This window comes from Amblyraja radiata, chromosome 31 (assembly GCF_010909765.2).
Source record: "Amblyraja radiata isolate CabotCenter1 chromosome 31, sAmbRad1.1.pri, whole genome shotgun sequence".
Classification (NCBI taxonomy): domain Eukaryota; kingdom Metazoa; phylum Chordata; class Chondrichthyes; order Rajiformes; family Rajidae; genus Amblyraja; species Amblyraja radiata.
Window position 1 is genome coordinate 29,549,845 of NC_045986.1, and position 25,575 is coordinate 29,575,419.

General features: G+C 38.1%; 1 protein-coding gene across 2 annotated transcripts in view; it reads right to left on the minus strand.

Moving 5' to 3' along the window:
- Window positions 1-6,619: 6,619 nt before the first annotated feature.
- rimkla (ribosomal modification protein rimK like family member A) overlaps window positions 6,620-25,575 on the minus strand; it is a 42,980-nt gene continuing 24,024 nt past the window's right edge. For both annotated transcript variants that reach the window (XM_033048405.1, XM_033048404.1), the window contains exons 3-6: window positions 11,760-11,990; window positions 11,067-11,153; window positions 9,707-9,910; window positions 6,620-9,207 (exon numbers count right to left, since the gene is read on the minus strand). In XM_033048405.1, the coding sequence (XP_032904296.1) occupies window positions 8,711-9,207; window positions 9,707-9,910; window positions 11,067-11,153; window positions 11,760-11,990 (1,019 nt within the window). In that variant the 3' untranslated portion in view covers window positions 6,620-8,710. The remainder of the gene's footprint in view (window positions 9,208-9,706; window positions 9,911-11,066; window positions 11,154-11,759; window positions 11,991-25,575) is intronic.

A 25,575-nucleotide genomic window follows, 5' to 3' on the forward strand; every position in this document is an offset into this window, starting at 1 on the left:
TCGCCATCCACCCCATTTTACCAATGATTCTTGACAGAGTAAGCATCTGTGGGATCTCTGCATTAATCCACAGGATGCAGCAATCAACAGCTCTTTAGTGATTGTTTTTAAAGAGCAACATAACCAACTTTAAGATTTAAGAAAATTAGTTAGCAGAGTTTCGTGGGGAGTTGATTCTTTTCATCCTACCCAGCTTTATAGGGATTTGCAACTCAATAGCATTGCGGGTGGTAGATGCAGATACTCTCAGTTTGACTAGCCCATAGTTTTCCCATCCAATGTGGTACAGATTGACCAAAATTTGCCTGTGTAATCCAGTAAATCATAGATGAAATTTAAATATGGAAATCAAAGCACACTGGCTCTGAGCATATTTGTGCCATACGGATCCAATGAAAATCCAAAACCAACTTCTCAGTTCAAACGTGAGTGTTTAATGTTGACATTTTACAAAAATCTCGGCGGAATGTTTTCCAAGAGGCTGTTTCATTGCAGAACACATATGATGCATCCGTATTCGACATAGCCCTTCACTTATCGTTCGATTTTTGTTAGAAAGCACAATTCAGCTTAATAAATGATTTTAGTTTCTATGAAACATTTTATTACATTCTAGAAAAAGTGAAACAGAATATATGTACAGTATTTACCATGATCAATGTAACTAACATCACAGCCATGCCGTTTCAACTAATTATTCAAATACCACTTGAGGGAGTTTCACAAACTGCTAGATCCATAAAACATTCTATAAACTCCAACGTGATATTTGCAAAACGGCTAAGGCTAATACTTTAATAACATTCTTTAAAAAACACAAACTTGGAGTCATAGTGTTAAATATCGTTTAACAAATGTAATGTTCACAGTTTTTATTGTTGAGGTTTAACCCCACACCTATGGATCTTTATATATTCACTACTATGGGGACTTTGCATTGCATTTATTTAGTGCCATAGAGGCTGAAGGAAATACATGGTAGAAGTTGAGAATATAATCATACAGCATTACTGCAAAAACAGGGTAGGGTGGGAGGGGGTGATAAAGGTTCTCTTATCTTAATATTCTGCTTACATTCTGTATTCTTCACACATCTAAATAGAGGGATCCTCAGTTGATGTTTATCCTTCATTGTTTGATTTCCTGCTTTTGAATCAAATCTTAAGTGAGATGAATATTTTTAAATATTAGGATAATAAAGGTTTCCATACATTTGTATTTTCTGTTATTTGTGTAGTTCATGTCACAACGACTTATCCATCTACAAATGTAATAAAACTCCAGTTGGTTAATTGTTACAAAATCCACATACAGTGCCCTCCATAATGTTTGGAACAAAGACCCATCATTTATTTATTTACCTCTGTACTCCACAATTTCAGATTTGTAATAGAAATAAAAATCACATGTGTTTAAAGTGCACATTGTCAGATTTTATTAAAGGGTATTTTTTATCCATTTTGGTTTCACCATGTAGAAATTACAGCTGTGTTTATACATAGTCCCCCCATTTCAGGGCACCATAATGTTCAGGACACATGGCTTCACAGGCGTTTGTAATTGCTCAGGTGTGTTTAATTGCCTCCTTAATGCAGGTATAAGAGAGCTCTCAGCACCTAGTCTTTCCACCAGTCTTTTCATCACCTTTGGAAACTTTTATTGCTGTTTATCAACATGAGGACCAAAGATGTGCCATTGAAAGTCAAATAAGCCATTATGAGACTGAGAAACAAGAATAAAACTGTTAGAGACATCAGCCAAACTTTAGGCTTACCAAAATCAACTGTTTGGAACATCATTAAGAAGAAAGAGAGCACTGGTGAGCTTACTAATCGCAAAGGGACTGGCAGGCCAAGGAAGACCTCCACAGCTGATGACAGAAGAATTCTCTCTATAATAAAGAAAAATCCCCAAAGACATGTCCGAACAGATCAGAAACACTCTTCATGAGTCAGGTGTGGATTTGTCAATGACCACTGTCCACAGAAGACTTAATGAACAGAAATACAGAGGCAAACCACTGGTTAGCTGCAAAAATAGGATGGCCGGATTACAGTTTGCCAAGAAGTACTTAAAAGAGCAACCACAGTTCTGGAAAAAGGTCTTGTAGACAGATGAGACGAAGATTAACTTATATCAGAGTGATGACAAGACCAAAGTATAGAGGAGAGAAGGAACTGCCCAAGATCCAAAGCATACCACCTTATCTGTGAACCACGGTGGTGGGGGTGTTATGGCCTGGCATGTATGGCTGCTGAAGGTACTGGCTCCCTTATTTTCATTAATGATACAACTGCTGATGGTGGTAGCATAATGAATTCTGAAGTGTATAAACACATTCTATCTGATCAAGTTCAAACAAATGCCTCAAAACTCATTGGCCGGCGGTTCATTCTGCAGCAAGACAATGATCCCAAACATACTGCTAAAGCAACAAAGGAGTTTTCAAAGCTAAAAAATGGTCAATTCTTGAGTGGCCAAGTCAATCACCCGATCTGAACCCAAATGAGCATGCCTTTTATATACTGAAGAGAAAACTGAAGGGGACTACCCCCCAAAACAAGCATAAGCCAACAATGGCTGCATTACAGGCCTGGCAGAGCATCATCGGAGAAGACACCCAGCAACTTGTGATATCCATGAATTCCAGACTTCAAGCAGCCATTGCATGCAAAGGATATGCAACAAAAAACTAAACAAGACCACTTCCATTTGCATGACATTGCTGTGTCCCAAACATTATGGTGCCCTGAAATGGGGGGGGACTATGTATAAACACTACACGGTGAAATCAAAATGTGTAGAAATGGCCTTTATTAAAATCTGACAAAGTGCACTTTAACCACATGTGATTTTTTTCCTATTACAAATCTCAAATTGTGGAGTACAGAGGCAAATAAATAAATGATGGGTCTTTGTCCCAAACATTATGGAGGGCACTGTACATAGGGAAGGAAAGTGCAATACTGATCTTAAGAATTCAGTTTACTCCCATTCAAATGATAATTAAACCACTACCAAGTATTATCGATCTCATTAGTCCTTCAAATGTTTCAAACAATGCATGTCAACCATTTAACCACACTCTTAATAGCTGTACAATCACAAAGCATGCATGTGCTCACTTCTCTCACACACTCACACAGAATAATAAAAATAATACAATTGGTAACCCTTAGCTGAATGAGATGATTGTCCAAAAAGAAAAGATTGGCCAAGAGTTTGTCTCTTCATGGGAAAAAAAAGGTAGTTTGTATTAATGGACAGAGATATCACTCATATCATCAGAAACAAAATCTTGACGTACTTCTATTGGAAAATAAGTTACCATTTGCTTCATTACCTTTGGGCTGCGGTCACTCAGGTGTCAACACAAAACCGTACAACCAGGCTGCACAGGTATCACGTAATGTGGAATCAGCTCTACAAGTAGAACATTTTCTATTTCAGATTCCTTTCATACCCAGATGACAATTCACCAGTGGAACAATACGTAAAAACAAATTAAAATGATTTAAAAAAGGGTTTATAAAATATGCTTTGTGACAAAACATGAAAAATTTACATAAGTTTATAAATTTTCAAATTCTAGCTGCCATTTGGGCAAGATCAAAAAAAGCTACAAATTTAGGTCTATAAAAAATCGTCAGCTTATGTACAATGTCCTTTTGGTGCAGTTTACTATTGCACCATTCAGGACTGCAGCCCAAGGGTATAGCATATTATTTTGAACAAAACAGATATTCCAATTTTATTTTGACTATTTGCAACTCCAGTAATTAGATCCTGAAGACAATGTAATTACACATATCACTGTTGCTAGATGCTATTCACAGCCCCTTTTGTAGAATGTGTAAATACAATGTTAAGTCAGGGTTATAGATTTTGAACTGCTGGGTTGAAAATGCAGCAGCCATCACTTCACTGTAGTTTACCTAAAGAGAAATAATCAGTAAATTATTTTCCACAAAACATGAAAATGCAGCACCTGATACTGCTTTACCCCAACAAAGGTCAAGTGAAAACAAATGTAATGCACATCTTCCAAACCATCATCTTGGTAAAGGTTAAGCTGCACAAATTTCCAAGATTTGTTCTTTGAAATTGCCTCAGTTACTTTCCTAATGTTGTCAAGGACAGCTGGTTGTGCAAATGCCTTATACCCAAAACTCATTTGTGGCCTTTCGACAACTGCTTCATAATCCCATTTGAACAAGGCACCCAGTCTAGCATGCACAGTCATACTTTCACAAAATACTTTGCTCTAAGCACAATGTTCTACAGAGAAAAGCAGTTAGTAATACCATCAATAAATTCAAACTTCACAGCTGTACAGTTCAGTGCACCAGAACACTCAGCTTATTCATAAAGTGTACATTTTCATACTTTTCCCTCCCATTCCTATCCCAATGTTTAAAGAACATTGTGTTTATGAAATAAGCCGTAAAAGCATAAATTCAGTTTTCAGATGTTCAAATATTTTTCTCTCTCTTAAATACAAGTTAAATGTAATTCCTACCTACATCTGCATAATATACTACTTAGGGTATATTATAATACAAGGTTTCTCCTACTGTTCCCCCTCGGTCTGGAAACACATCCAATATCAGGGTTGGCACAGTTGCCTCTGTTTTACACTCTATAAAATGAACTGCTCTTAAGTTTACATAGGGCAAAAAGACAAGTGTTGGACTGTGATAAAACATTTACAATTAGGAATTCAAGTTGAGTTTTCAGTAAAGTGGAGAGTCTGCTTTATTTGTCAAAATTTCAGAATGTGTTTCCAAATTAATGGAAACCATTTTGCTATTGTGCTGAAGTTAGGACAAGCAACATTTACAAGTTCTACTATTATGTTTAAAAAATCCTTGCTGAAGTGGCACAAATGCCAACAGTCAGTAATAATATTGTTGTTCCAATGTTTAAACTCCTAATCAAACTGGAATGAAAGAGAATTGTGGATGATAGGATAAAGTCTCCGCCAATGTCTAAGTATAAAAACTGTGCAACATTTCACTCTATAATTATTGGACAGGTGGATGTCATAATTAATAACAAATCTTATCTGATGTTGGTTTCTCCCAAGGGAGGGAAATGTTCAGATGACGTTTCGATATGGGACCCATCTTCAAACTGATAACTACCTGGCACTTTTTTGATATTTACATTCGGAACACAATTCATAAAAAAAAACATTGCACAGGTGAAGAAATTCATGTCTTAAAAGAAATTCTGCGTGTGCATGGCTTGAAAATTCATTGCATTTGTTTACATGTTTAAAATCACCATTAGCAGAACATAGAGCAAAAAACACTTGAGATTTTAGCTGTAACTATTTGGTCAATAGCTAACTGCATATCATGAATTAACTCACCGGTTTACCTAGTTTTAATATCTTACTATAACCAGGATACATCCAGTGCACAAAATGCTGCATTATATTAACCAACTTGTCTTGGTATTCTGAATAGTTTAAAAGTAAAAATATCAGTAAAATCTTAAATTACTGAAAGATGAGGTAAAGCATCAAAAGACTTCCAATGCTTCTCCATTACTATGTTAAAATACTTTCACCTTGAGCTACTGCAGTTTTTTATTTTGTTACGCTTCAGTTAGCATCACAAAATTAATTACACAAAATTTACACGACATATTTGTGCAAATATGAAGGTACTTCATCCTCTTAAATTGTAAACCATCTCCAATGTCAGAAGGCGATTTTCCAACAGTTCTGGAGCTCTCCAATTTCACACAAAAGCAGCATCTGCTTTATTAGTCACATCTCTCCTTTGTCAACAGGAGCCTCCCACCCATTTATCACAATCTTGGACATTAACATAGATGACAGAAATTTCAAAATTTGTGAAGCACAATTTTGCAGGAGATAGCAAACTATTTACAAGTAACAATAGTCAAAGAAAACAAAGAATGGGGTCATTAACAGTGTCTGTTAAAGCATACCTTACTTATTCAGTTACATTTATATCTTGATAAAAACCTTGTTATTCTTAAAATATATTTACTGGGAAATCAAATAACTCCTTTAGAAAGAACATTGGTAAGTTCTGTTGTTTGGAAAAAGAGAACGATTATGAAAGCTTAACAGTTTTTGCAATGAACGTTGTTACCTGCAAATAAAAGTTACTGTCCCTTGTTGAGATTATACAACTTCTTCGCAAAAGTGGTTTTAAATTTTGAATTTTCTCCCTCATCTTTACTTCCCTGAAGACAAGGTGATGGTTCTTCCCTCCAGCAATTCAACTTCAAGCTTGATTAGCAAACGTTAGTGGGCTAATTGACTTGGAGTCAAAAGCAAAATATTACATATACCAGTGGAGAAATTAAAATCAAATCTGCTTTTATCTTTTGTTACTGTTCATACTTTCCTGCTGAGGTTAATTGCCTTGTCCCTGTAGCCCAGGCACAGTAAAGTCAAATGTAACGCTCTATACACATATGCTCATTGGTGCCATACTATCTTCCGCGTTAATGCACTCAGCCGTCTAGAGCTAATATGCTAAATTATTTGCATCTGCTTTGAGATTTTAGTCAACATATAACTCAAGATATCAAGTTACTTCAATGTAATATTTGTTTTAAATACTACAATAATTGTCTGTTTCTTAAATGGGTATATTTAATGAATTGACTAGGTTAGTATGTAACTTCTCATCCGACATAGCAGCTGCCACTTAACAGAGCCATTTTAATTGATTTTTCATGACACAATCGCTAAATATGCTGATGGCTCTTGTTTAAAATTGCCAGTATTAATAACCGTATGGTGAAATAAGCTTATGATTCAACTAAGATTCAATTAAAATCAAGTTACTACCTTGTAAATACTAGTACTTTTAAAGTGTCTGAACTTGTGCTTGCTGACATTTACACACACTGCCAGAAGTCACACAATCAGAAATGTGCACTGAATCTCACCAACAATTACTGACATTTGAAAAGAACAACTTGATGGCAACGTTGTGCGAATTATACTGGAAGATATAATTTATAAATACAATTACTTTATCTCTTCACAGCAGAAGCACAATTGTTCAAGAAGTTGGAGCTGACTTCTGGCATGCCTGAAATAATTCAGTCAATCCTCTGTATTCGCACATTTTGTGGATATTACCCACCTGACAGATAATCAATATTTTGAGATATAAACATCCAATTTGCAAACAATCATGTAAAATTATAATTTTCTAGTTCTTACTAAACTCTATGCATTCTGCACCTTGTGCATTTCGCCGATTAAATCCGCAGGTTAAATGCAGATATGCATTTCAACACTTCACCCATAACTTTAACGATATTATTCAGGGTAAAAACACTGGGGACACAAGCTTCAAAGAGGACAGTCTATGTTCACCTTAAACTGCAATGTTGGTACAAGTATTAGCAACCAAAATTAAAATGATGGAGAGCATTGGGGCTGTAACATAATGCATTCAAACCACATATTAACTTAGTCAGTCATGAACCAAAAGATTTTCTCCATCAAAGCGTGAGACTACTCAACCTATTTATTCCTCTGATACTTCAATGTTATGCCTAAGATTGTTTTTTATGGAACTACAAGTTAATCAACTGAGTTGACAAATAAAATGAAGAATTCATCAATCTCATAATAGAATCTCCACTCAGTAGTTCTCTCACTTTAAAACAAAGATAAACTTCTTCTTAGCAACTTGTTTTTCCATACCCTCAAGATGCATTCTTCATCCATTAATTAGCCTGGTAGGCAACATCATATTCCAACTTTCAAAGCCCATTAAGAATATTAAATGATTAGCCATGTCATTTTTCACACTGCCAATTAATGTTTTGTCATTCATCTTCTGCAGACATTTATTTATTTGCTCATCAGCATTTTAACCTTACAATTCAAAGAATTTATTTTTCGAGAAAAAGGGAGAGAAGAATTGAAATTGCAGCTTATATTATTTTTGGTTTGTGCTATAATTTTACTTTAATTTAATGTATTTGCTCCATCCTTATGCTGTGAAGACAGCTAAAATATCCAAGTTTGTTAGTGACTTTATGCTCTGGAATACTAATTGACCCATTTGTTAATTAGCCCATCAGTTCAAATTGTTCCTACCAAAATTCCTGAAAAATGCTTAAATTATGTGCAGTCCAAGTAGCACTGTTAATACAGTAGACAGAAAAACAAGGGATACGGGTAGCACCTAATCTAAGGAAAGGAAAATAACATGGATGGGCAGTTCATTGTAGAGAGGCAAGAGATTGATTCCAAATACAGGAAGTTCATGATAACAACCATGTCAACATAGAAAGGTGTCAAGCAAAGGCCATGCGTTTCCCAAATAGCACTGATGGGAGGGTTTTCTCCACAACAATAACTGGTCTCTGCCTTCAGGCATTAACCAGCTACATTCTTATTGGCAAGGCCATGCTTTTTAACCAATCAACTGAACTCATCCTATAGTGCTACTGAATTAAATATACATGGTGTGCTTAATGAATACTCCCACCCATCCACCTCAATGGCATCGAGACAGCATAACCCACCTGGAGTGGATTGATGGTTGTCATCAGTCTGGGTTTTTCCACAAACTCAGACTTAATGATTAATATGGGAGAAAATAAAATTAGATCATGTCCCTTCTGTTAATTCTTTTACCTTTTTCTCCAGCTGAGCTGGGAAAGCACCCCTGTTTATACCTATAAGTAGAGCTTTCTCATCTCACTCACTCAATAGTTTAATTTCAGTATTTATGAGATTGTTCATGTTGTAGCCTGGTTCAGGCAGTACAGTGTGCATGGACCTGGAAGCAGTAGTGTCAGAATCCCTGACCTCCACTATTTCGGGGTCACTCTCACTGGAACTTGATCCCACACTCATGGTGAATACACCTTCCGGAATGGCGCTGACTGGAGCTCCTACCTCCGGCTCACTCGTTTCACTAGCACTGGAAACTACAGAAAGAAGTGACATTTTCCTGGTCAGTCTGCTTGGCAGTAACGACAGGGCATAGTCCGCTATGATACTGCTTACATCCAGATTGCAAGCTTTGTCAAAGGCTTTGAAACCCACATTTGCATTGGCTTCACACACTACAAAAGAATCATCATCTTTTCTGAGAAGATCGATACCGCAAATGTCCATGCCCAAAATATTGGAAACCTGGATCGCCAACTGCTTGCCCTGTTCACTCAGCTGGTACAGCACACCAACACCTCCTAGCAAAGGTAAAATAAAAATATTAGTTCAGTATTCGAGAAAATTGACATCAGCAACGTTTCAATTTTCGACACCATCAACTGATCTACAATTACTGCTAAAAACCAGTACAGTTAACCGTGAAAAATTATCAATGGATAATCAGTTCATGCAGGCTGAATCCCGGCAATGTTGGTTCACAAAGGATTTGGACCACACTCTATGATTGTCTCAAATGCCAAAGCAAGAACCTCTGGTCTCCCCCCCCCCCCCCCCTCCCCCTTATGACCATTTTAGTTCCATGGAAGCATCAATTACAAATTAAGTCAGACTTAATTGTGGACAGCTTTTATTTTGTGATAAAGTTCCATAACATTTCCTGATATACCCATCTTAACCCAGGGCTATTAAACTTGGGAATTAAGGTCCGTATAATCAATTTTCATATTGACTTTGCCAACATATATTGAGGGGGAACCACAAGTATTCATACAAACATTCTAAAGTGCAAAATCTCACCAAGTGAGCAATTGCTTTGCATTCTTCCATCAGTTGAGCAGCGTAACATCGCACCAATTACACGGCCTCCTACCATCACCACACGGATATCCTTCCCATGGGATTCCTTTACATATTTCTGGAAAAGGTATGGAGCATCATGTCGTATTAGGTGAGATAAATCAGTCAAATGATGCTTGTCCCGTGCCAGGAAAACTGCTTTACCTGAAGGAGGGGGGGGGGGGGGGGGGGGGGGGGAGGGGGATGACAAACAAGTAAACGCTGTTTACAATCTATTCCACTGTGTAACAATGTATAATTTCTATCAGAACCATAAAGAATAAATTTTAGAATTTTAAAAAGTGGCACCAAGAGCCACAAGACAACTCCATATTATAATTTAAGATACAAAGTAAAGAGTAGCTCAGCAGGTCAGGCAGCATCTCTTGAGAACATGGACCTCTCCTTGTTCTCCAGATATGCTGCCTGACCTGCTGAGTTAATCCAGTACTTTGTGTCCTTTTCGGTAAACCAGCATCTGCAGTTCCTTGTTTCTCAATATTATAATTTGTCATGGCTTACTCCCAGAAATTAAAAATAAAATGAGACTTTTATGATTCCCAAAAGTTTGTTCATTTGATACTTTGCTGCATAGCAACTAAGAAAGGATCAGTCTAAAATGTACGTATTATATAAATTATGGTATTATGGTAGGAAATCTAAAACTGTGCTTAAGTTGACGCTCCATGCATGTGCCAGGCCAAATTTTGCAATGTCAGCATCATCTGGTAATATTTGTTAGAATGATCTACAAGTTCTCCTTAGGATACGGCACAGATCCGTTCCCAAGGACCATTCGTAACCCGCATAGTTCACGTGGGAAATATGACTGCAAACCAGCCAGAAGATATCTGGTGTCCCATAGAATTAGATAGTCTGGAGAAGCATTTTACATCGCATTTTCCCATTCTTAATAATAATGCTGACATTAATAAATTTAGCTTGAGTCTATTCTGGGCTAACAATGATATTCCTCTATACAATTTTCCCACATATAAGTTTTAAAAATGACACTGCCTCTGGTCCAGATGGCGTGTTTCTAGATAGGATTCACAAAATAGATATCAATGTATTATCTAGGATGTATTATTTTGGGGTTTGATGTGGCAAAATTCCAGTTAGTGTCAATAACAGTGTGCTGTAACCCTGTGGTAGGCAGGAGGACTCCAAATAAAATCTAATTCTGCACAATCTGTGCTTATAAAATGGTCATCAATGATCATTTGTTCTCAACATAAGTGATTAATAAAAATGATGGAATTAAATTTATATGTGTTTTACTGTGCTTGCGCTGAACTACAAAATGAAAAATAGTTTGTACCTCGATGACCTCGTGTGTTTTTAACTACTACTGGATAACCCAAAGGCTCAGCTTCATCAATCATTTTTGAAAAGTTTTCATGGCCACCTGTCATAAAAATAGATATAAATTTATTGTGCAAATAGGAACATGATTACAAATGCTTTAATCCACAATTCCCCACTTCAGTGGTTTTTAAAAATACAAATATTTTGCCATTCTCTCCTCTCACTGTCCCAACCTTACTTAACATAAACAAAATATTATACATACATCTTAATTTGAAACAATCTTTGCCTTCCACTGGCCGCACTTCATTTAAATTACTGCACCCAGCCATTTCATACACAAGTGTGGTATTCTGGTCCCAAATGCTTCAGCTCTCAGTCTTTGATGCAAACAGCATGAAAAGTATTGGTTGGAAGTCTTCAAGGACATGCAATATTCATAATTAAAAAGAACTTGAAGATCAAGAATGGCAAGCATATGCATTTAATAAATTTAGTGTTGTTTCCATGGTCAATTGTCAACTTAATAATAAGGTATGCCCTCTACTGACAATACTAGTCACAGCATTGGATTACAGAAACCAGTGTTATCTAAACAATAGCTTTGTCAAAGGATTTTAATTGTTTACTTGGCTGCTAAATTCAACAAACATAAAATGTTGCTTAGAAGTTTACAGAAGGGTCAAAGTGATCCATTTATACTTGCCATAAGAGAAAGTGTCAGGTAAAGGTATTCCATGACCAGCTAGCTCCTGGAATGTCCAGAACTTGTTAACACAGTGCAATATAGCCTGTGAACGATTGGCTAGACGACAGCCCATCTTCTCAAGGTGGCGCAGTAATGTTATATCACTGTCATTCTGTACTGAAGGGGTGGGAACTCTAACCACCACCACCTGAGGGTAACTGGTTACCAGATCCTGTTTGATACGCAGTCCTGCAGAGGGCAATATAACACAACCAACATTAAAAGCATTGTTCAATTATTTAATTATAATGTAATTGGCTTGAGTTATAATTTAACTAATTGAACATTTACTATATCCACGTGAATGAATTTGATGAAACATTTAAATATTATTTGTTATGCTTCTTCATAAAAGTTATGGGAGAATTTGCATAAAGTTGGATTTCTATAAGTTAGATTTCTAAGCAATGCACTGCAAAATTCCCTTCATTAAGATTTTGTAAATGAACATTGTGTGTGCAACACAACAAAAACCTGAAACTACCTAACAAACTTATCTGCCACATCAACACTTCCATTTGCCAAAACATTCGTTTTTAAAATTGTAATTTTATTGTCATAGATTCATAGTGTATGAAAACAGACCCTTTGACGCAACTCTTCCGTGCCGATCACGATGTTCACCTGAGATAGTCCCATTGGCCTGCATTTGGCCCATATCCCTCCAAACCTTTATTAATTAAATTAAAATTGCTGTTTTCTTCCCTTTTTCCTTCCGCCCACAATATTTAATATGAAAAAGAATATGTGATTCTGTTACATTCTATTTGTAGTTTGTTTGTTTGTCTTTTTGCTCAAAGTCCGCGAGCATTGCCACTTTTCATTTCACTGCACATCTCGTATGTGTATGTGACGAATAAACCTGACTTGACTTATCCATGTACCTGTCTAAGTGATTAACTAACATTATTAGTGTGAATTTTTAATTATAGATTCAATTTGATATGTTTCATATATATAAAAATAATCAGTAATATCAAGGTTTAGGTCACTGAATACATCATCAATTGGCTATTCCGTTTGGGTCATCCTATAACAAAAGCATAGTTGGAATATGACAGCAGTTAGATTTAGTTAAACCAACTTGGATTAATGCAAATCGATGAATTAAAGCAAAATATAAAGCACCTATGGATAAAATCTTAGATACCACCATTTTTGTACTAAGAGGAAAAAAAGTGGTTACAAATTCTGCCTGATTTAAAACTGCAGCTCAAAATTGAGAGATCTACAAGGATATGTTCTGCTGGAATATGGCATGCCAACAATATACTTTTGAGAAAACTGGAAATAAAACTGCTTGGTTGTAACATGAAAGGTACACAAAAATGCTGGAGAAACTCAGCAGGTGAAGCAGCATCTATGGAGCGAAGGAAATAGGTGACGTTTCGGGCCGAAACCGTTCTTCAGACATGATTGTAACATGAAACCCTTCGTCAGACTGGTTGTAACATGAAATGGATGGTATGTCACAATGTAAATTCGTAATGAATTATGCCAATATCAAAATACGTAGATATTAATTTTAACACTGTGTGCTTTATGAATGTGTAGGATGCATAGTTGACTGGTTGTCACATATGTATGTGTAATTTCTTTTTAATGGGATCTTCATTCAAGGGCAAGCTTTGAGAAGATATCAGACCCCGGTTTTCACTTAATTTCAGTAGATTTCCCCAGAGCATGTCTAAGAATTTAGTTGTGAGGTTACGTATTCTTGGGACAGACAAAGAACTAAACAGGATAGAACATCAAATAAATCTAGATATGAAAAAAGCCCGATTTTGATTGGTAGGGTCAGCACATATTTGGCTGGATTTGATTTTAAACAGAATTATCTTTGACCAGTGACAAATTGCCAGACATTGGAATAGAATAAAGCACACAAAAACATAGAGACTTTTGACATTGAATTGTTTTTTAAATGTTAATTGTTTTCTCCATGCCAGGAGAAAGTTCATGATCTCACAAATCAAATTAAGCTCTAACTGCAGCAAGTACTTAATGAGGCCAAATAGGATATTGAACTTTACTGGCAAGGAGAGGTGTTTAGAAAGTTTTAAAAATAATTATACAGGGTGTATGTAGCTGAGACTACACCTGGCTAACCAGTTTTGGTTCCATTGCCCATAGCAACAATGGAATTAGTCCAAAAAAGTTTCACTGGCCTATATCCTGGATTGTCCTATCAAGCGAGGCTAGATAGCAAAGAGGAAGTAAAGAGTAGGAATTAACGGTTCCTTTTCAGAATAGCAGGCAGTGACTAGTGGGGTGCCGTAAGCCTTGGTGCTGGGACCCTGTTATTTACAATATATATTAACGATTTAGACGAGGGAATTAAATACGACATCTCCGAGTTTGCGGATGACACAAAGCTGAGTGGCAGTGTGAGCTGCAAGGAGGATACCATGAGGCTGCACTTGGATAGGTTGGGTGAGTGGGCAGATGCATAGCAGATGCAGTATAATGTGGATAAATGTGAGGTTATCCGCTTTGGTGGCAAGAACAGGAAGGCAGATTATTATCTGAATGATGTCAGATTGGAAAAAATGGACGTGCAACTAGAACTAGACTCAGTCGCTAAAAGTAAGCATGCAGGTACAGCAGGCAGTGAAGAAAACTAATGGCGTGTTGGCCTTCATTGTGAGAGGATTTGAGTTGAGGAGCAAGGAGGTCCTACTGCAGTTGTACAGGGCCCTGGTGAGACCGCACCTACAGTATTGTGTGCAGTTTTGGTCTCCTAATTTGAGGAAGGATATTCTTGCTATTGAGGGAGCGCAGCGTAGGTCCACTGGGTTAATTCCCAGGATAGCGGGACTGACATATGATGAAAGAATGAGTCGACTGGGCTTGTATTCACTGGAATTTAGAAGGATAAGAGGGGATCTTATCGAAACATATAACATTCTTAGAGGATTGGACAGGTTAGATGCAGGAAAAATGTTCCCGTTGTTGGGGGAATCCAGAACCAGGGGTCACAGTTTAAGAAGCCATTTAGGACTGAAATGAGGAAAAACCTTTTCACCCAGAGAGTTGTGAATCTGTGGAATTCTCTGCCACAGAAGGCAGTGGAGGCCAATTCACTGGATGTTTTCAAGAGAGAGTTAGATTAGGGCTAATGGAATCAAGGAATATGGGGAAAAAGCAGGAACGGGGTACCGATTTTGGATGATCAGCCATGATCATATTGAATGGCGGTGCTGGCTCGAAGAGCCAAATGGCTTACTCCTGCACCTATTTTCTAGGTTAGATAGGTTAGGTCTGTACTTTGTTTTGGAGTTTCAAAGAATGAAGGGCAATCTTATTGAAATATAACAAACATAATAGTGTTCAGTCTTGAATTAGGGGACAGAGTTACAAGGTGAGGCACCAGTCATTTAAACCCAAGGCACATGGACATTTTTTCCCATAGGGGATAGTGAATCTCTGGAATTCTTTTATGAGGCATTTAAAGTGGAGGTAGATCATATTTTAAATGAGTAGGGGACCTGACACATAAGAGTAGTTAATTCCTTGGGTACATCATCCATAATCATGTTGAATGGCAGGCCAAGCTAAAGGGGGCAGCAGACCTAATCTCATTCCTATTTTCTTGTGTGTTCTTGCGCAAAAATCAAACTGCTAGAAGAATTCAGTGAGTAAAACTCAAGAGGAACAAATAAAAAAAGTCAGTATAAATATCAGAAAAATTAGCAATGGCTTCAGATTAATTATGGGGAAGTATTTGGCTTCACACCAATTTTGTTTGAATAAAAATTGCTTCTTACAGATCCTTATTTGTTTGTTCCTACAAACAAAACCATTTGGTCTGAGCAAAATTCATTAGGAATCTGATTTATTTTCTTGTATAGTTGATGCAACTTCTGGACTATGAAGCAACATACTCTGGTGCAACAGTAGCTAGAGAATTTTCCAGCACAGACATACAATAGGGTATTCAGTGTTTTGTTAATTTTTCCCAAATACATCTGGCAGTGTGCATGACTAGAAAATGGCCCCAGTAATGAACAGAAAAATGCAAACTGTTAAAAAAAAAAAAAATTAGAAGATAATTATTTGACAGGTTTCCTTGGTCAAGAATTCTTTAATTCATGATTTGATAACTGTATTTGTAATGTATCAACTTAAGTTTTCCAACGTTGTCCTTGGCTGCAGACACACTTCATCCTTCACCTCATCTGTTGGTTCAACAAGTCTTTTTTCTTCCAATCTAGTTTCAAAAATCACAAGTGCTAATAACTCTCCTATAGGAATGTTCCTCCAAACTGATCTTCTCCAACTTTGAGTGACTGTCTCAGAAATAATGGTCCGGTGGTTGGTCTGGGAGCTTAGCTCAGAGGACGATTTGAGAAAGTGCTTTTTAATGTTTGCAAGGCAGAGACAGATTTGCCACAAGATAACAACACTGCCTCTTTTCATAGCAGCTAGTGATACCGCAAGCATATTGGGGGATAAGATAGAGTAAATGAGTAGTGTGGAAAACTTGAGACAGTCAGAGTCGTACAGCAAGGAAACCGGCTCTTTGTACCAATTTCTTACACCAAACAAAATGCTCATCTAAACTAGACACTTTTTCCTGCGTTTAGCCCATATCCTTCTAAATCTTTCCCATCAATATATCTGTCCATCTTTTAATGCTCTTAAAATACCCACCTCAACTACCTCCTGTGGCAGTTTGGTCCATATACCCACCACCCCATGCAAGATGTAATTTACAGTCATCTCCACCAATACTCACTCCATTGTCCACACCACTTTCCAATGTAACTGAAGGACATCTAGTGCATTTTCCAGGCAGAATATTTTACTTCTAACACTTAAGCATTCAAATAGATTGGTGAACACCTTCAACCCACAAGCATGATACCAAATTTCCAACTGGCAATCACTTTTATTCTCCACTGTTCTCATGCTGGTCCTTCCTTCCTGTATTGGTACCACAAAGCTCAATGCAAATGTAAGAGTCAACTGTTCATCTTCCAACCGGGATATCAGAATCTTCCAGACCCACTATTTCTAACAATGACTATGCATTATCCCTTCTGGTAAATCTGGTTCTCCAATTTACAACCTTTTTCAGATTGACCTATATCACCCCCATTTGTCTTCCACATATCTCCCCTTTTGTATTTGTTTTCATTCTTGCCTTCCTATGACAGACTTCCTTGTGTTCTATCCTCTCCCATTTCCTAACATTCACCAGCTTTCTAAGCATCTTAAAACTTGTTTTATTTCTTTGTTTTATAACGTTTCTCAGTTCTGATGAAAAGTTAACCCTGAAATACATATTTCTCTCTCCATATATGATACCCGACTTATTGAGTAACTACAATATTTATACTTCAAATTTCAAACATCTGATGTATTTTGCTTTTGAGCTACAACTTTAAGAAAGCCTAGAAAATTTGAAATAATTGAAATTAAGACATAACAAACTCTCCAATGACCAACGCACATTGCCAAGTATTCACCCTGGGCTCGGCAATGTATCCAGCCAATCATCCTCAGCTGTTTCATCAATCAAGGATCCTTCATCACAATGTCAGGTATTCAGAGGATAGCACTATATGCGCAACTCTTCAAACAATAAAACAGTCCCTACCCATGTGCGTTCAAAGTCATGTTAAGAAACAGTATATACATTCTAAGCACAAAGCGATCATCTTCAACAAGAGAGTATTTATTTAACAGGATTAATATCACTAATACCCCCATTTTCAACATCCTGGGGAGGTGGGAAAATTAAATACAGGAATGTTACAAATAGCATGGCTACAGATGCAGATCAGAGGTTGGGTACAGTGGCAGAAATTAGTTGATGGGATGCTCATCACTTCTCTGGACGACTTCATCTCCATCAATACGCAACATCACTCAAGATGAAGCAGCCCTCATCATTGATACCTCATCCAACAGTTTAAGCACTCACTGCCATTGGTTCATTGATGCTGCAGTTATATCACCTACATAATAAACCACAGAAACTAATCAAGATTCACAGCATCTCCCAAACCAGTAGCATCAACCAACAAGAATGACAAGGCATTCTTCTGCAAGTACCATTCCAAGACAAACATAACACAAAAAAGCACGGGTCACTTGGTTTGGTGTGGTTGTTCTGCATTCAATAAGATCATGGCCGACCTTTTAACAGAGCCATTTTCCAGCACTAATTCCACATCTGCCAATTCCCTTAATATTTAAAAATCTATTGATCTACTAAACAACTGAGCCTGTTTGGCTTTCTTCGAGAGAGAATTCCAAAAATTCGCCACCCACTGGGTGACGAAATTACTTCTGATCTTTGTTCTAAATGGCCAACCCCTTATTTTGATTTGGACATTTATTGCTATTCTTTCATCATTTCAATCAAAATCCTGGTTACTCCTTACTAAGCAGAACTACAAAAGTATCATCAAAGCAAGGGCCAGCAATTGAGGAAGACAGCATATCACCACATTCTCAAGGGGAATTAAGAAATGGCATTAAACGTTGAGCTTGCTGATGTACCCACACAAAAAAAATCTCAATTACTTGCATAAATTTAGAAGTAAAACCAGACACAGCCACCAAATACAAAACATAAGCACCTTAAAGCTGAACTGCAAGACATGTTTTGGCTTTTCATCAAATCAATAGCAGATTATTCAAAAAATATGCATATGAATTTTGCAAAGTAAACGGTACCAAAACACGTCTGATTACCCTCAAATATGGCAAAAAAATCTTTGAATTCTAAATAAACTATAGTTGGTCATAGATAAGAAAATATTCCATACCAGCTCAATTAAAAATCCAAAACGTTTTCAAAGAGTTGTCACGTGACACATTAACGTGACTTTTATCTAACCACATGCTGACAGACCTATCGTGGCTTTGTTTCTGCACTGTTTTAATTCAAAATTCTGTGTCTTTTGTGTTTCTAAAACTATTTTAAGATTATTCTTTGGTTCATAAAGGCTTACAGTGAACATTCCAACTGCAATAAAAGTGGATATTTACCTTCCAAACTGCTATTTTCCTTTGAACAATCCTTTTGCGAATGCATTAAAACCTGAGTACAATGGCTCCCCGAATGTTTTACTATAACCTAGCAGTCAATGATCGACACACATGTATACATATGTACCATGTATAAATTCAAAAGGACAAATTATGACTGATGCAAAGCATTAATGTTGCAGAGATTTCAGTGAAGATATTTTAGTTATAAAGTGGTTGAATTGCCTTTGTCTGTATACATGGAGAGACAATGGTAGGAATTCCCTACGTCAGTAGAAAATGATCCATTAATTCAGCCTGCATTTTCTGCAGTGTTGACCCCACCCCCACAGTCTGCTCACATAACCATGCATGTAACATTTCTCTGCCAACAAGATCTGCACTCTTAGCAACACAGGCTACACACACCTGAAAATAATCCCTCTCCAGGCTGCGGACATGCAAACACATCAGGGAATTACTTTTAAGGAGCTGGCCATGAAGACTAAGGCTCCCCTCTTTTGCTGCAAAGCATTTTCTGACATGCTGCTTCGTGGAGAGACGCTGTCACCATGTCTGCACCTTAAAGTGATCTCTTTATTTTACTTCCATTAAGTCACCACGCTTTGACTCATTAGCTACCCCCCCCCCCAACCCCCCCATACCACCTAACGCCTATGAACCCTGATCCTCAAATCTCAGTCCCTTTCCTGAATCCTTTCCTAATTCACGAATGTGTGTCCATCTCCAGAGTCTGTTGGCCACAGCTGTAAAATAAAGGCAGTAGGTCACTTTGTCAATGCCGGTAAAATGGCTTAATATGAGAGAAAAACCATAGGAATGCATCGCCTCTTAAACATGAGATTCAATGGGAAAAGGGCGTTTGTGTTTCAGAAATTCAGGATATGGATGGTTTTCTGTGAACACAGGCACAATGCCTGTGTTCAATTACTACTGTGTACAGCATTTGGTCATTATTTAATTGGATTGCTCTCATTTAGTAGCAAGATTAATAGCAAATGCTCAAGCACTTCTTCTGAGAGGCCATTTAAATCATCCAGTCCTTCCACTGTGTCTTGTTTGACAGGGAGACTCACTTTTCAAAGCAATCGTAGTATTAACAGTGAATCTAGTTATTGAGATTATTTATATCACAATAACACTGATGTGATGCATATACCAGATTAAATGAATAATGTGTAATGTTTATTTACCCTTCTCATTCCTCAGATTAAAGAAAATGCCAATTTTTGTTATACCTACATTGAAAACCAGAGGGTAACCATGGAGAAGGTAGGATCATTCAAGGTTAAAGGAGGGAATTTGTGCTTGGAGTCAGGAGATGTAGACAAAGTACTATACAAGTTATTTTGCTTCTATTTTAACTGAGAAGGGTATAGATGACAATGAGATCAGTGTGGAGAATACGAACATTCACAGGTAGTTTGAGATTAACAAGGTGTTGGGGCTCTGGTGAATAAATCCTCAGGCCTTGCTTGATGGGATTTATCCCAGGTTATTGAGAGAGGCTAGAGAGGAGTTTGCTTAAAACTTGACAATAAATTTGGCCGCTTCCCTAGCCATTAGCGAGTCCTGGAGGACTGGAAAGTAGCTAATGTTGTTTTTCTGTTTAACGGAAGTAGGAAGAATCCAGGGAATTATAGGCCAGTAGGACTCATGTCAGTGGTAGGGAAACTATTGGAGAGGATTCACAGTGCTGGAGTAACTCAGCAGGTCAGACAACATCATTGGAGAACATGGATAGATGATGATTCGGGGTAATACCCTTCTTCAGACTGTTTGCGGGGGACGGGCGGACGGGAGAAGAAAACTGAAGAGGGGAGAAGCCAGGACAGCATGGCAGGTAATGGGTCTACATTGGTGAGGGTTGTTTTTGACAGGCAGATTGTTGGAACAAAGGTCAGTGATAAGAATAGTGGGTGTGAGCCAGGTTTGAGGCGTTGCAAAGCAGGAGGGAGGAAAGTACCTGGGGAGGTAGGGACGGGGGAAGATTAATGGTAGTCCAGGTGGGGGTTAGTTACATCACCTAAAATTGAAGAATTCAATGCTCATACCATTGAAGTAATATGAAGTTCTGTTCCTCCAGTTTGCATGTGGCCTCACTCTGACAATGAAGGAAGCCCAGGACAGAAAGATCAGCATGGGAATGGGAAAGGGAGTTAAAGTGGTTAGTAACTGGGAGATCCAGCAGGCCGCTGAGTCTATGCTTGGTCTAGCCGATGTACAGGAGTCACATCACGAACACAGGATGCCATGGATGAGGAAGAGCACGTGAACCTCTGCTCACCCGGAAGGACTGCTGGGGTCCTTGGATGGTGGCTAGGAAGGGGGTATAGGGACAGGTGTTACGTCTCCTGGGGTTGCAGGGAAAATTACCTGGGAAGGGGGTGGTTTGGGTGGGAAGGAATGAGTAAATCAAGGAGTTGTGAAGGGAGGGGTCCTTGCGGAAGGCGGAATGGGGTTGAGATGGGACAGTAAGTATCCAGAAATCGGAGGTGCAAAGGGACTTGGGAGTGCTGGAGCAGGATTCCCGAAAAGTTAATTTGCAAGTCGAATCGGTAGTAAAGAAAGCAAACTCAATGCTAGCATTTATTTCAAAAGGGCTTGTATACAAAACAGGGATGTAATGTTGAGGCTCTATAAGGCGCTAGTAAGGCTGCATTTGGAATATTGGGAGCAATTTTGGGCACCATATCTGAGGAACGATGTGCTGGTTCTGGAGAGGGTCCAGTGGGGATTTACTAGAAAGATCCCAGGAATGAGTGGGTTAACCGATGATGAGCGTTTGTCGCACTGGGCCTGTACTCGCTGGAGTTTAGAAGAATGAGCGAGGACCTCTTGAAACATACAAAATAGTGAAAGGCTTGGATAGAGAGGATGTGGAGAGGATGTTTCCACTAGTGGGAGAGTATGACTAGAAGCCATTGCCTCAGAATTAAAGGACGTTCTTTTAGGAAAGTGATGAGGAGAAATTTCTTTAGTCAGAGGATGGTGAATCTGTGGAATTCTTCGCCACAGAAGGCTGTGGAGGTCGTCAGTGGATATTTTTAAGGCAGAGACAGATAGATTCTTGATTAGTACAGGTGTCAGATGTTATGGGGAGAAGGTAAGAGAATGGGGTCAGGAGGGAAAGATTGATCAGCCAAGATTAAATGGCGGAGTAGACTTGATGGGCCGAATGGCCTGATTCTACTATTCTTTATGGCCTTATGAATGGATATGTTCGGCTTCAAGACAGTGCATAGGCAGATGAATGGAATTAGATCATCCAATATTTAATTGGAAGAAATCTCTATTCATCCAAAACTGGACACGGCTATAATCAACATGAGAAACAGATGCACTTTGGGAATCTGGAGAAAGATAGTAAATTGAGACTGAATGCTATCAGTTTATATATTTTCTGATCTTTTCACTGAGGGGCTCCATATTGATGAGAAATAAGCACTGGAACCAAGGAAAGGTTTTGCATGATGTCAGAAAGTGCACAGTAGTAGGAAATGAAATTGTTGCAGGCGATTCCCAGATATGGCTGCATACATGAGAACCAGATAAGAACATATTAATGCAGTAAGATGCAGAAAAAGGGCCTGATCAACGGTGTCAAAGGCTGCAAATGGGTTGATGAGGATGGACGAGCAAATATATCAGTGGATAGTCAGTTGGTGAGTTATTGTGCATTTGATTTGCAAATCGACATATAATTTTAACAGATAGGATAAATTTGGCTTTTCAGCAACGTATATGGCACTGCATAAAATTACAATGTACAAAAGAATAGAGAGGAATGCATCTTTTAGATAAGACTATGAATAGCTTAGACAATAGCAGAATTTTACATTCAGGTTGTGCCGAAGTGGTAGAAGAAAATATTAGTCCATTGCTGAACATAAAATGCAATTAATTTTCTCATCATAAATATGGAAGTCCAAATTTCTCTCCACTCAATCCAACTATATGAATGAATACATATAAATGAAAAGCACCCTTATTTGAGTGGAAAATGAATTTAACAATTTGACATTGGATTTTAAAACTTAATGGCTCTGCTCTAAGCTCCTTAGTCTGTACCATTTAAATTCAACAGAAGTGTCTTCATTTGGCAAATAAGCTTAAAAATGCAACACAGTGCCAAAAGAGAAGATCCAGATTTCACTTGCACGACTCCTGCAGCACAAATGCTAATTTTCTAGTCTGAATTTTATCCATTAAAAATATTAATTATTCCCAGGAATTATTTATTATTCTTTAATGCTTTTAGTGGTAATATCTCAATTCAAGCAAAGATCTTGCATTAACTATTACTAAAATAAGCAAGAGGAAAATCTGGACCTCCATTTAGTAAAAATAATAAGTAAAGCACTATATTGTAAAATTTGCTTAGTATATAAAATGAACTGCGGAAAGCTGCTCTGCAATAAAACCAGATTTTGTTCAGGTGCTGCAACAGATAATAGTACAACATGAACTTACTAAGAACTCAGTGATATTTTCAGCTATCAGGTTACCATTTAGGTGGAGAGTAACGGAAAATAAATAAAAGGAGCAAATCCTTAGCAACAAGAGCAACTTATAATTATGTAGCAATTCAAACTTATCAAAATATCTCAAGGCATTTCACGGGAGTATAGATATACAAAATTTGATAGCCAAATCTTGGAGCTCTGGACAGACAATTGTAAGGTTGGTCAGAGGTAAAAAAGAGCACTGACAAGGAAGCATTTCAATTCACTTAAACCTTTCAAATTGTCAATCATCTAACCTTAAAACCTGCACTTGCCACAGTGCACAGCCAACCCTAATTGCCAGCTATGATATTTTAGTGCCCAATAATATCAACTTTTTGTCACCCTTGCCATTCCTGACATAGTCAACAGTATCACACTCTTGTCCCCAAAAGAATACAATTAAGTTAACCATTATCAAATGATTATTCCAAATCATCATAGCATTCAAAGATGATCCCACCTTTTATTTCTCCACTACAGTCTTAAATCCTTCTCATTCATCCACCTATCCAATAACAATCTTAAAGCAAATCGTTCAGATTGAGACCAACTAGTCTACATTGTGTTACTTCACTTCATTCTATTGCTCACTAAGACAACATCTAATGACTCTCTCCTACCACCACCAACATTACAACTGCTTCTTCTTTAGTTCTAACTCCCCGCATGCCCTCTACAAATCATCCTGTTTCAGCTCCCTTAATTCACATGAGGCAGTCAATCACCCAACTTTCCTTCCCGGTTCTCATGCTGGCTGACGTTGTTAAATGTAACTCTTCCTTCAAGTTCTGCTCCCTCTCTTTCATACCTGCTGTGAATCAGTATGGCCGCCCCCCTGCCTCTGCCAGTGGATTCTCGACTTCCTGATCCACAGACCTCAGTGAGGATAGGTGACACCTCCTCCACAATAATTCTCCACACAGGTACCCCACAAGGATGCGTTCTCAGTCATAGGACTATACAGTCAAATTTGGCTCCAATTCCATCTACAAGTTTGCAGATGACAGCACTGTGGTGGGCCAAACCACGACAAGAGGGTATAGGAAGGAGATAAAGAACTTAGCGACATAATGGCAGGACAATAACTTCTCCCTCAATGTAGGACGAAGGAACTAATTATTGACTTTTGTAAGCCGGACGGAGTACATGCTCCAATCAGCATCAATAGTGTTGAAGAGGAAATGGTTGAGTGCTTCATGTTCCTTGCCATTATTAATATAAATGATCTGTTGTGGACCAACCACATTGATGCAACAGCCAAGAAGGCACACCCACAGCTCTACTCTTACTGAGGAGACTGTGGAAATTCGGCATTCTTCTTTAGATCTAACCAAGGTTCCCAAAAAATATAGAGAGTTGTAGATGTAGCCCAGTCCATAACATTGACCAGACTTCCCACCATTGATTACATCTGCACTTCACGATGAGGGGGCGTGCAAAGTTTAATAGAGATGTGCAGGATAATTTATTTTTGGTGTGGTAAGTGCTTTGAGGTACTGGTTGAAACAGATACATTAGTGGCATTTAAAAAACATTTGGATTTCAAGAGTTTTCAAAAGAGAGTTAGATTTAGCTCTTAGGGCCGACAGAATCAAGGGATATGGGGGAAAAAGCAGGAATGGCATAGGTTTTGGATGATCAGCCATGATCATATTGAATGGTGGTGCTGGCTCAAGGGGCCGAATGGCCTACTCCTGCACCTATTTTCTGTTTCTATTTTCTATGGATTGGCATATGGATATGTAAGGAATGGAGGGATATGGGTTATGTACAGGTAGATAAGTGATGGGCTTGACATCATGTTCGGCACAGATATTGTGACCCGAAGATAGACAAAAATGCTAGAGAAACTCAGCGGGTGCAGCAGCATCTATGGAGCGAGGGAAATAGGCAACGTTTCGGGCCAAAACCCTTCTTCAGTCTGATGGAGGGTGACCCGAAGGGCCTGTTCTTGAGCTGTACCATTCTTTTATTCTAAATGGATGCCAGGTAAATGTGGCAGTGTCTGAATATAACATCGTGGGCCGAAAACATGGGCTGATCTTTGGCAACTATGTGTCTTTACCAGACGAACTCAATGACTTTTATGCCTGTTCTACACAGTCAAATGAAGGTCAACCATGACATTCGCCCACTCTGCACTGGCTCTGTCCTATACATCGCTGTGGCAGAAGTCAGATCTGCTTTCACAATGGTAAATTCTCAGAAAGAGTCCGGATGGAGTCTTGTGTCAATCTACAGGCCAGTCTTCGCCGTCATCTTCA